Here is a 12,463-nt window from a genome sequence, read left to right as displayed (position 1 = left end):
ATGACACACAGAGGAAGGAAGGAGAGGAGGAAGAGGAAGTGAGAGGAGTAGGAGAACCAGAAGAGGAGGAAGGATTTCCTTGCCGCTTTCTTAGAATGTTCAGAGCTCCTCGGTTTCTCTATGAGTTTAGCAAACTGTTAATAGGAGACTCATTACCTGCTTTCATTCTAACTCACAGAGCTGATGAAACTGTTTTGATCTCCAGCTTGGTGGGAGGTGGAGGCCTCCTGGGAATTTAACCAAGGAAAGAGTGACTTCACCTGCCTTGTCATTTATCCTTGGAAGCACAGTCACGGCCGCCTGGCATCTACTGGGCCCTGAAGAAGCTGGGGCTCATGCTGTCTGTGGATCCCTCCCAGGGATCCTGGGCGGAGGGCCCTAGTCTGTCTCACTGCGTGTCTCTCTGATGCGCCTCTTTGCGGTCAGGCTACGACACCTGCTGCTTTTGCTTCTTGTCTTCTCGATGCTCTGTCGGGGGCCCCCATAGTGGCGGCACTGACCGGGCTGGACCATGTCAGCCTTCGAGGCCTCCTGCCTGCACCTGGCTCAGTCCCTAAATAGAAGGCAGCTGGCCCTGATGGCCACCCACAGGAACATGGCTACTCCTAGACATTGTTTTTATTATTAGCACTAGCATTTACTGAGCCAAGCATCATACTAACCATCTGACATGCATTATCTTATTTAAACCTCACGACAATCCTGGGAGGTGGACAAGTATTATTATCCTTTTTTATAGGTGAGGGAGTAAGAAACTGTCAGAGGTCTCATTAGAGAAAGTCCCCTGAGCTGGGACTCAGACTCAGGCAGACTGGGCCCAGAGCCCACCCCCTTCATCCCTTTACCCTAGTGACACCCTTGCGAAGCTCCTCAAATGCCTCCTGCTGGGCTCAGGCCAAGCCGGGAAAGGTTGGAGAGGAAGGGCCCATCCTTGTGAAGGAGAACATGCTGGAAAAAGAAGTAGGGAGCAGGGGTCCTGACAGGGCCGTTTTCCCGTGGCAGTAAGAAATGGCACTTGCTAGCTGCCTAGTAGAGACATGGGCTCCCGGACTCCCCACTGATGCCCCCAAAGATCTTTACCTGCACACTTGACTTGAGGGCCAGACCCGCCTGGGGCCGTGGAGGACATGCATGTGTCTGGCTGTCTTGCAGTGCCAAGAATGAAAAAGATGGGGAAAGAATGAGGAGAAAGTAGTATCAGACAGTCACCCACAGAAGTCCTATACTTTATCTTTTTAAGCTCTGGTGATAATCCCTGGCTTTGTCAGTCATGTACAGGATTCCAGGTCAGCAATCAATAACCACCAGGTATCCACGATTCCAGTTCTTAAATTTCCCCAGATCAGCTCTGGATTCTAGCAAGTGTCCACTTCCTGGGGGGCATGGATGGACACCAAGAAGACAAGTAACTCACGCAGGCGCCCTGCCCAGCTCCTCTCCCAGGATCCCCAAGCCGCTGTCAGGAAGTAGTGATTTTCCATCACTTGCTACCTCAACTAAATCTACACCAGTGCCCCAGGGGTCAGAGGTTCTTGGTAACAAAGATAGAAACTCCGTAAGGCCATCCAGTTATCTGAGTCAACCAGCCCCAGCCCTGGGGTTTCCTTAGTCCAGGGCTCACCAACCTGCAGTCCAGAGCCCCCACACAGTAGGCCCAGTGAGATACCAGAAGCTTTTGCTGCAATGAATTCAGAGTGGCTGCTCTGAGCTGCACAGCCCCCTTCTAGACTTTTCCTATAGACTATTCTCAATGGGCTTCAGCTCCTGTCTGATCTTTCCCATTGTGATTATGCTCCAAACCTTCCCCCAGCTCTAGGGAGATGAACTTGCCTTTTGCTGTGCTGAGAGAGAGGAGCTGTAAAAGCTCCTTTTCAGAGCTCTTAGCCACCTCAAAATGCACCATCTCTCGCCAGCTCTTCCTGCTGCCTCTCCTTGCTCTGCCTTGTTCTCCTAGTCATCTGCATTCTGCCGGGCAACTTCAGGCTCTCCCCCTAGTTCTCCCTCCTCAGCCTGCCAACATATCCAGGTCCTTCCTACCTTAAAAGGCCTTCCCTCCCCCTCAGCTGCCAGTTCCATCCACTGGTTTCCACAGTTCCTCTCCTTTCCTTTCCTACAGACTTCTGAAGGCACTCGTGTCTACTTTCACTGCCTCCCTCTCCTCCTGTTCACTCCCTAACCTCTTTCTGTCCTGTCCCAGTTGCTTTAATGAGACCGCCGTCCCCCAGATTCTCAAATCTGTGCCTCTTATTCCCAGTACCCTCTAGTCTTTACATTGTCATTGATGCTGGGAATTATACTCCTTTTGGAAATGTTCTTCACCAATGACTTAGGTGAAATGGCCCCATTGTGATCCTGCCATTTCCAATGTGACCAATTCTGAGCCCTCCGCGAGGTCAGGTTTTTTTCCTCAGCCTGTGAAGGTGGGTGCCCTCCAGACACCCGCTCCTTAGGTCCCTTGTCTCTCTCCCTTGACAGTCTAAGATCTGTGTCTGCTGTGCCAGCTGGACACTCCCTTACCACCCCAGACACTGCAAGCCCAAGACAAAACCAGCTACCTCCTTCCCTATCCTCTCCTGACAGCGGCACAAAGCACCAGCCTGCCTTGTCCCCAGAACTGAGGGTCTTAGGGCCGTGGTTGACTCCAGCCAGTTGCTAAATCCTGGTCATTCTGCTTTCACAGTGTCTTGCAGACTCTTTCCTTTCCTTCCTGAGACCTTGTGCCTGTGTGCTGCCTTACCCGGATCTCTAATTTTGAGATCACTCCCGGCTTGAGACTCACTCTAACCCTGGCTGCTGCATGTTGACAGAAGTGTGACAAAGTCACAGAGAGCACCCGTTTTAGGGATGGAGTTCTACCTCCGCCCTCACCAACAGTGTGGTCTTGACTGAGCCACTTAACCTCTGTCAGCTTTGGTTTTCAACCTGCAAAATGAGAATAGTATCTACTCGGGAAGTTGTTGGGAGAAGGAACCGTCGTATGTATAAGTGATATAAATTGCATATAATTAGGGCACCTACTAGATGATGAACAGATGGAAAATCACTTTTACCATCATTACTTCCAAATTTTCAGCCTTATTTCCTCTTTCTCCTTTATGTACCTCCACTGCTCCTGGCTGGCCAGTCTGGGCTTTAACCCCTAAAACCAGCTTGGCTTCCATGCCTTTCTCCTCCCTTCCTCCAGCACCTGCTTATAATGCTCCCACCCTACCCTGCCACAGCCGCTTTGCTCATCTTAGAACCATAATGTTTTTCACTGGGAAGCAGCCCTTCAAGATCCTGTAGTCCCACCTTTTTACTTTACAGCTGAAGAAACAGAGGCCCCGAGAGACCGATGGGTGAGCCCCAGAGCTCTTGTGGCTGTTGAGAGGCAGAGTCAGAAGCAGGACTCAGGGCCCCTGCCAGACCTCCTGCTGCCCCTTCCACTTCTCTCCCTGCCCTCGGTCGCTTCCTCCGATCAGCCCTGCCCTCCCCTGAAGGTCTACGTGAAGATCTACTTCCTCAGGAACTTCTTTCCCAGTCCCCCACCTGCAAGGGGCTGCGATCCTCCTCCTCCTCCTCCTTCTAACGTTTACTTCCAGGCTCCTTGGGGCTCCTGAGCTTTCTCTGGATGTGTGTCCTCGCTCCATCCAGCTTTACCTCTAGCACAGTGAGGCAGGAGCCTTATCTCTGTTCCCGTGAGCGCTCGCTTAAACCAGAGCGGGGTCTGCTCACGGCTTCTGACTCACCTGGCTGGTTTGGGTGAACTTGGCCCCCACACTTCTGTGTAGGGAGGGGCAATGCCATGGGAGAAGCTGCTTTCAAGGGTACCTATTTGGACTAGTGGGCGAAGGGGAGCATTCCTTGGTCTTGGCATTGGTCTTGTGCATCACTGAGCCGTGGGCTCCTCAGATCACTGACAAGCAGGCTCATCCCAGCCCTGGGGTGTTTGATCCCACCCCCGGCCCCCGCCAGAGCATACAGGGTGGGTGCCAGATTTTTCAACTAGGCTAGTAAAGACGCTGTGATCCAAGTAAGACCCCAGAAAAGCAAATCATTGGGCCAGCGAGCTGGGCAGTGCATGGACACAGGGAGAAGCTTTTCAGGCCCTGGTATTTGGTGAAGGGACCGTGAGCTATGCTGGAATTCCAGGCACAAAAAGGGCCCCCTGTGACCCAGCCCTTTCCTGGTTATTTTTTTAGCTCAAGACGTAGGGAAATCTTACTCTGTCCCCCAACTCTGAAGGACTGTGGTACAGTCCCAATAGGAAAGCCAGCTCCAAAATTATCTCCAGACCCAGGGAGTCCTGTTCAGAGGAGCTTTGCATGTGGTCGAGGAGGGAAGGGAGGGCAACAAGCCACCAGAGCCATCCCCACCCCCAGAAAAGGGAAGGATGCTGTGCTCCATCACTTTGCTGCCCCAGTCCTTGCCACTGAAAATCAAGCTGCGGCTCAGACAATGCACACCGCAGGAGAGCATGCAGACCGCCTCTGTCCAGCTGCACTAGGCTGGTTCTGCAGAGCCCTGGGGCTGGAGGGGGGGGGTTTGACGGCTTATGCCTCGAAGCAGTCAGCGAGGGGAGCACACGGAACCCTAGGGATGAGGAAAGAGCTGGGAAGCTTGGGAGAGGCCCTGTGCAGGGCTGGGCTGGAGCTGGTGCTGGCAGGAGTAGGCATGTGATGTGTGATGCTGTTTTGATGCTGTTGCAGGATCATCAGAACCAAAGTTCAGCAACCTTTCCACCCAACGCCGGATGGGGCTGGGACAGGAGTGACTGCCCCCGGCCACACCATTGGTAAGAGGCCTTAAGGAAGGGAGGAGGCGGGGGCCCCACCTAGGAGAGCCAGACACTCTCCCCTGCCGCAGAATGGACCACCTGCCCATCTACCTGAGGTCCCAGGCCCGCTTTCCCATGCCCACACTCTTCTTGAGCTCCTAGAGGTCAGGATCTCCCCAGGAGACTCACTCACCAGAACCGTTCTCTGCCTTCTGCCCACATCTCCTGGCGGCTCCTTTTCTGTCTCTGTCTCTGTCTAAATCAAGATTTTCCTTTAGCTTTTAAAAAAAATATTTATTTATTTGACAGAGAGAGACACAGCGAGAAAGGGAACACAAGCAGGGGGAACGGGAGAGGGAGAAGCAGGCTTCCCGCTGAGCAGGGAGCCTCATGAGGGGCTCCATCCCAGGACCCCGGGATCATGACCCGAGCGAAGGCAGACACTTACCCTGAGCTACGCAGGTGTCCCCATCCTTTAGCTTTTCCTCTCCCCCTTCCACCTCCTCCCTCATCTTTTGTTTTTATCTGCTTCTGTCTCCACTTGCCTCTTTCTCTCCTATCTACCTTCTTACCGCATGTAATTTTTCAAATTCTTCTTCTCTTCTCCCCTCCTCTGCTTTATCTCTTTTCCCTCCTCTCTCTACCTTTCCCTTTCTCTGCATGCGTGGCTCTGGATCTGTTCCCCCCTCTCTGCCCTGCTCCTCATGGCCTCTTTCCTCTCAACCCGTCTCTTCTTGATCTGTCTCTCTCCCCTCCTGTCTGTACTCTGCTGCTTCAGCCTCCTTTTGTACTGATCCTTGCTCATGGCCTCTCAGAGACATGACCCAGGCCCACCGCAACCCCAGCTAATGTCCCCTGCCATATAGTCTTCCCTTTGACCCAAGGGCCCTTGATGGGGCTGTAGCCATAGATGTGGCCTGGGGCATAAGGGACTGAAATGTGGTTCTACTTCTCCCACTGCCCCTCTTGGCAGCTCTCCCCTTCTGTCTGTACCAGCAGGAAGTAGAGTGGCTGGTCCAAGCCCTCCTGCCTCCTGAAGTTGGCAGGAGCCGTAGTTTCCGAGGCCATGTTACAGTGTGTGCCGGGAAGCAGGGCCGGGCCAGGCTGTACCCGAGTTGATCACTGTACAGTGAGTGTTTTCACTAACCTGTGCCCTGAGGGAGAAATGAGGAGCTTCTCAAGTGATTTCAAGTCCAGAAGCAACTGGTAGAGAGGAGCCACAGCCTCCTGGGCAATTATCATGCCCATTCTTGTATCTCCTAGAGGGTCAGAGACAGAGCCTAGAAAGCCACTGCCTCTGAAACAAAGTTGGTAAAGGCCGGCCCAGGAGCCTAGAGACCGAGAGCTGGGGTATGTTTAGCAGGGTCAGGCCGGTCCCAGGGGTGACTGGCTATGCAGGGAGGCCTGCTAGGAGCTGCGCTTTCTGCAGAAACACCGAGTCACTCTTGGGATTGAGTCAGGGTTAGTGTTTCCCTCCACCCTCAGGAAGTGAGTTGAAGGGCCCAGAGGAGTCTCTGGGGTGAAGACCTGGGGCTGTAGAGCCCTGCGCTCCCCGTAAACCTCAGAGGACAAAGGGGACTATGAGCTCCCCGTCCCTCTTACTGCCTCTGCCCCTCTCTGCCCCCAGCCCTGGGGTTTCAGTCTGCGATCACAGCTGTTATCCTGATGGCCTTTCCTCCTTACTCTCATCCAGTTCCCAGTACGGCTTCCCCTCCTGTTTCCAGCGCCTCCAATGATCCAGTGGGATCCTACTCCATCAATGGGATCCTGGGGATCCCTCGCTCCAATGGTGAGAAGAGGAAACGTGATGAAGGTAGGGAGGAGGGAAGAGGCTTGGCTTCCCTGTGCATGCTTTGTCCTTGGACTCGGAGCTCCGGTTTCGGCCCGGCCTCGCAGCTGCTCTGCTGTGAGATCAGTTTTAGTAGCAAAGCCCAGGTCCCCCCACTGCCCTGCTGGCTCCTGGAGAGGGAGGCAGGCTGCTGGCCATCAGCTTCACCATCTGCTCTGCAGCCTCAGCGGCCTCCTCTTCTGCTGGGACTGCCCCTAACATCCCAGCGGGGTGCAAGGGTGAGAGCATGAGCCCTGTATCTTCGGAGTGTCAGGAAGTTGGGAGACAGCTGATCTCTGACCCAAGGATTAAAGACCAATCTGCCTTTGTTCTTACCTGATCCCAACCCATCAGAAGATGGGGGCATGACATCACATGCAGCTGACCCAGGTGTCCTTTCTCTGTGACATATGGATTCTGCACCCCACCCCGCCCCCACCAAAACCACTCAGGGAGCTGGACATGGGCCTTCTGTACCCCATCCTATGGGAGGAGACACCACTCAGGCTCTTGTCTGCCCCCTTCCCCCACCTCCCCGTTCCAGGTAATGCTTCAAGGTGCGACCAAGACCCGTTGGGCAGGGAGTTCAGGAGAGGGAGAAATGAAGAGGAGGAAGAGGGGAAAGGACTCGAAGAGGGAGTGCTGGCCAGGAGCTTGGGAGAAGGCGTTTTACAAATGTTGAGATATGAGGAGTCCCTTGGTGACCATCTGATTCTCTTCCGATGAGAGGAGGGTCCAGGGCACAGGGCCCACAAGCCCAGGCCGGTGGAGACACCAGTGTCTGGAGCCTGCTTCCTGTCCTGGTCTCATGGTCCCTGCTGGGGAAGCAGCAACCTTCTGGTCTAGGGAGGGTGTATGATTTTAAGGGGACCTCCCATGAAATAGAATCCTCCAGAGATGAACATAAAGGGGCACTGCATATCCCGTTAGCCGGGACAGTCCCAATTTATGCTTTTTGTCTCTGCATCTTGGTCCATTGGCATCTCTTTTTTCTCTAAAAAATGTCCTGTTTGGACAATAAATCACATGGCCATCCCAAGCATAGACAAGCCTTTGATTGGGATAGCGTTCAAGGGTAAGGAATGGAGAAAAGGGACAAAAGTGAGATTCCCTGGGCCCAGGCTGAGGGCAAAGAGAGTGTGAAAGCCCCAGCCTCCAGCAGAAGGGACGGAGCATGGGAGAGGCCTGGGTCTGGCAAGACAGTGATGACCTGGTGCTGGCCTCCTTCCAGAAGCCCTAATGGCCTCGTTTCACAGGGAAACAGCTTGTCTGGCTCTATTTCTCCTTCTTCCAAAATATCGAAACCCATTTGGCTGCCACGGCCTTTGCCACTCACTAAATTTCATTGTGGTTGTTTTGGCGGCAGCCCCTGATGGGCAGGGAGAGGCTTCCGGAAAGGCGCTAGGTCCCAGTCCTCCCTGGGGGCTTCCCACACTCCAGCCTTAGCCAGGCGCCCTGGCACCCTGAGTGGTGTGGAAGACTCTTCCCCCAGACCCCAAGGGCTCTCCCTTTCACCACCAGCCCCTGCATTTTTTAGAGTGCGAGATGTCCACCAGGCGGGGCCGGGGGAAGCCCTAGGACCCCACTCCCCTGTGTACTGTTCCTTTGTGTCTGTGTTTGGGGCCAAACATGCGCTGTTTCCTGGGCTCCTGTGGTTCTCCTGAGAGGAGGCCAGTGCAGGAGGCTGTGGCCACCCAGGGCTGGGCCCAGCCGCCCCAGAACAGAGCGCTCTCCTCCCTGCAACTGACCACCTTCATTGTTTCAAGTCAGTTCAATTCAGTGAACCTTTCTTGTGCATCCGCGGCAAGAAAGGCTTGGTGCTGGAGGACCCCAAAGCAGAACAAGATACGATTCTGGTCCTTAAGGAGCTTACAGTCTAGTGGGGCATGTAAATCATGTGAGCCCAGAGAGCAGAAAGGCCCATCAGATAGCTGTGTTGTGATGGAGGTCTGGGCCCAGGCCATGGGAACCCAGAGTCAGGAGGGAGTAGCCTGGTGGGAAACGGCTGCATTTCAAGGAGGGGCTTGAATGATGGGTCAGAGGCATGTTTGGAGACAATGGCAGTGTGAAATTCTGTCTGGTAGACTGTGCCTTGTGACCAGAAGGGGCTGTGGTGGGAAGACTCACGTGTGCTCTAGCAGGGCTGAAGGGGTGAGAGAGAAAGGCTGGGAGGGAAGGCTAAGGCTAAGTGCATGGGTTAGGGCCACAGGAGATCAGCTCAAGACCGGACCATGTCCTTTGTTCTGCAGACATGAGTAGCCACTGTAAGTGTCTGAGCAAGAAGGGAGAAGAGCAGTGCTAGGTTTGGGAAGGCCATCCTCCGGGCAGGGTGACTGTGATGGCAGCGGGGAGATAGCTCAGGAAGCAGTTGGCATCTTCTAGGTGAGGGCTAATGGGAGCTCTCGGTTTCCCCTATGGCTTAAACACCTACCTCCTGGGCCCAGCCAGGGGACAAGGAGGATCCGAGGCCCTACTTCTTTTGGGGTGCGGGGGGATGGTTCTCTTGCCTTGACTCCCGCTTCCTCTGACCAACCCCAGCACAGGTGGAGCCGCCATTTCCCTGGTAGAGGGCAGCGCCTGTGAGGGAAGCCCGTTCTCCCTGACCTGCCCCCGTGCCCACCCCGGGCCGCTGCACACAGTTGACCTGTCGGTGGGATCCAGGTGGAAGGGAGAGGAAAGGAGAGAGCAAAGGCAGACCTTTTGCAGCTCTGCCCCCTCCCCCATCCTGGGTGCCTCCAAGCAGCCAGGCCCAGTTTGCATTAGGGAGCAGCTCAGATGATTAAGAATAGGAGAGATAATTATGTGTCAAGATGATGTAGCCCAAGTGTGCGGTCAGGCCAAGGTAGCACAGCAGCTGGCAGGCCGGTGGCAGGAGGCGGCCTCAGGCACGGGCTGCAGACACCCAGGTGTGTCCTTCAGCCACCAGGCGTGCGGCACAGGCTACAAGGAAACTGACCGGGGTTGGGGGTGGGGTGGGGTAGTGCCCTGCAGGGCACTGGTATGGGAGTGGGGATGCATGCCAAGGGACTAGACCTCCAGGGAGCAGAGGGGCCCATCTCCCTCCAGGAGGACCCCGCCGCCCCTCCCTAGGCCCATGCACTGTGGCATATCTCTAGAAGTGCCGTACCCCGAGGGCAAGCCATGAGCCTCTCTGTCCTCAAGGAAGCTGCTTGGGCTCCTGCCTCTGGGTACAGTTGGGCCTATTCTTCAGCTCTAACAATGTCACGGTGGTGGGCATTAGCGAGGACAATCTCTGCAGCATGTGCTGGCATTATTGGAGACAATCTCAGCGGTAGTTATTGGTGTTCACAGTGATAATACCCAGAGCATTATTGGCATTGGCACTTGGAATACGGACGGCGTTATTAGTATCTGCAACAATCATATCTGTGGAGATATTAGTAAAGGGCCGATCAGCTGTGACTCCGGGGAAAGGGGAACTGACAGTGTCTGTGAGCCTGCCTGAGATGCCTTCTCATGCCATTGGAGGTATGGGAAAATCCCTGGACTTTCCTTTAAGACATGTGCTAGTCAAGAAGCTTTGACACTGTCCACCTACCTGAGTCCAGGATCTCCCAGAATGAGACAGGGAGATGGACCAAGGATAGACGAGGAAGCTATGTCACAAAGCATCCAGAAGCCAGGCTCTCCATCAGTCGGAGAAGGTAGATCCCCAGTTAATGCCCTGCTAAGATCCTTACCTCGTTTTGGCTACGATTTCAGTTGAGTATATTAGAGTCCCTTGAAGGGACACTGCTTCCCTGAATACTGTATGCCCTGGTTTATGTGGCTGGGAGATAGAGACTCTTGTATTCTTTTCAGGCTGGAAAACCAGAATCCTTTGCCTTCACCTAGTTGCTTTCGGCCATAGCCTAAAGCACTGCTGTCCATGCACGTTGTTGGCGCACGGAGCAATTACATAACTTGTCCAAAAATCCAAATGAAGTCATAAGGTATAAGACTGGTTATCCGTGTGAAGGAAGGCTTGTTGGTATCACCCTTTGATGTGTGGGCTTGCTGGGGGCCGTGATTTTGCATTCCATTAATTAGGTGCACAATGAGTTGTGCAGTTAAGAGGTGCCCAACCCTGTGCAGGGGTGTATTTGCAGACTGGGCGGGTTGCAAGGAAATGGCTCAGTCCTGTCACATATAGCCATAACTGGAAAAAGAGCCTTAATTCCTGAGTTAGGTGTTGCTCAGGTTAGACGTGGAGCAAACGGGGGGATTTGGCGGGGGCAATGAGCAGCACCTTCCCGGTCCAGGAGCCTTGGCTTCGGGCAAGAAGAGGCTGCAGGACCCCAGCCCAGCAAGGAGGAGGACGAGGGTGCCAGGTGGAGGCAAGCAGGCTGTCCCTGGAGTGGCGTGGCTGGACGGTGTGGCTCAGTGGGGAAAGGCGTGGGCCCCTGGAGTGAGGCCACCCCCGGGTTGGAATCCCAGTGGCTCAGGCAGATTGCTTACCCTTGATCAGCTCAGTCTTCTCTGTACAATGGAGATGGCATCACACTCACTTCAGGGGGACTGTGGAGAGGACCACACAGAAGCACGGATACAGTGTTGAGCCAACTCCATCTTGGAAGGCAGGTCGTCGAGGGTCTGCGGGAGAGGACCTAATCGGCAGGTTTATACTTTGAAGGAAAGTGAAGTCATGTCAGAATAAAATCTATTTGGGCCCACGTTCCCTAATCTTGGTGCAGGAACCTGACACTGGGACAAGCTCACAGGGATGGGGCCCGGGAGTGGAGGAAAGATGTCCAGCCACCCGTGTGTGATCGGGAGGACCTTTGTCCATCTCTGCGTGGTCATTTGCTGTGTGGTTATCTGGGTGGGCCACGTGTTCTCTCTTAATGTCCAAAGGCATTTTAGATGCGCATAATTAAATCTAGGCCCCCTTCTTTTCTAACATGGAAGCATCCCTCCCTCTCTCCATTGCTGTGCATTTCTGCTCTCACATGTAAGTGTATTTATTTAGCTAGGGAAATGTATGCGTGTTGTTTTATGGACACCATGTAATTTTTTACGTGGCTTATGCAAATATGGGTAAATGTGCGTTTTCCACCATTCTGAGATCTTTGGGTGAAAAGGGGCGTGGAATGCCTGTATGGGGTGGGTGTGCAGTCTTCTGGGTAGTGTATATACTTGAAGAGACCGCCAGGTGTGAGCAGGTGCGTGTCTGCCAGCACTAGTGAGCAGAGAGAGCTCTAGGCCAGGCCTGAGCCTTTTAAGGCTCCGAGGTCCAAGTCCACAGGTGTATAGAGTGTCACCCAAAAGGCCCCATAGGCACCACCTTGCATTCTGGAGGCAAAAGGGTGAGCTGTCCTGAGCCTGCCTCCTGGTTTGCCTGGGGCCCAAGGCTGGGGAGACTGAGGCTGGGGACCCTTACACCCTCAGGCTGTGTGGGAGTTATCACTCAGAAACCTCACAGCCCTTGCAGGAGGAGCCTGGTCTCCCAATCTCTGGGTCTTGTCCCCAGTCTTCTACCTGCCTGTCTTTCGGGATCTCTCAGTGTCTGTCTGTCTCTTATTTGCTCTAGTCGAGGTATACACTGATCCTGCCCACATTAGAGGAGGTGGAGGTTTGCATCTGGTCTGGACTTTAAGAGGTATGGGGGACAGAGGGAACATGGCGTGGGGGTCAGGGGACAGAGCTGGGGGGTGGCGGTTAGAGATAATTCAGAGGGTGGGCTCCTAAGAGCCAGGGAGCAGAAACGAGGAGGTGGGTCAGGCTTCCACTGGGAAACCAAGAGGCTAACAGAGTCTCAGGGCTCGGATCACTTCGGCCACGGGCCACTGCCGGGTTTTGGGGGCTGAGGCCCCAGCAGCCTGGAGGGTCAGACACTCCGTGGATGGGGGGCACTTTTTCCAGCCCTTGGAAAAACAAAG

The 12,463-nt window shown here is 54.3% G+C and overlaps 1 protein-coding gene across 7 annotated transcripts in view; it reads left to right on the top strand.

Annotated features, from left to right (window-relative positions):
- Positions 1 to 12,463, top strand: part of PAX2 (paired box 2) — an 80,454-nt gene that overhangs the window by 26,714 nt on the left and 41,277 nt on the right. For 5 of the 7 annotated variants that reach the window (XM_045068806.1, XM_045068807.1, XM_045068809.1 and 2 more), the window contains 3 exons: positions 4,689 to 4,774; positions 6,450 to 6,569; positions 12,115 to 12,183. In XM_045068806.1, the coding sequence (XP_044924741.1) occupies positions 4,689 to 4,774; positions 6,450 to 6,569; positions 12,115 to 12,183 (275 nt within the window). The remainder of the gene's footprint in view (positions 1 to 4,688; positions 4,775 to 6,449; positions 6,570 to 12,114; positions 12,184 to 12,463) is intronic. The other 2 variants (XM_045068808.1, XM_045068811.1) reach the window with 1 other exon arrangement.

The sequence above is a fragment of the Mustela putorius genome, unplaced genomic scaffold (genome assembly GCF_011764305.1).
Source record: "Mustela putorius furo isolate JIRA1106 unplaced genomic scaffold, ASM1176430v1.1 tig00003909_pilon_pilon_pilon, whole genome shotgun sequence".
NCBI classification, from domain to species: Eukaryota; Metazoa; Chordata; class Mammalia; order Carnivora; family Mustelidae; genus Mustela; species Mustela putorius.
This window is presented reverse-complemented; position numbering and strand designations above follow the sequence as displayed.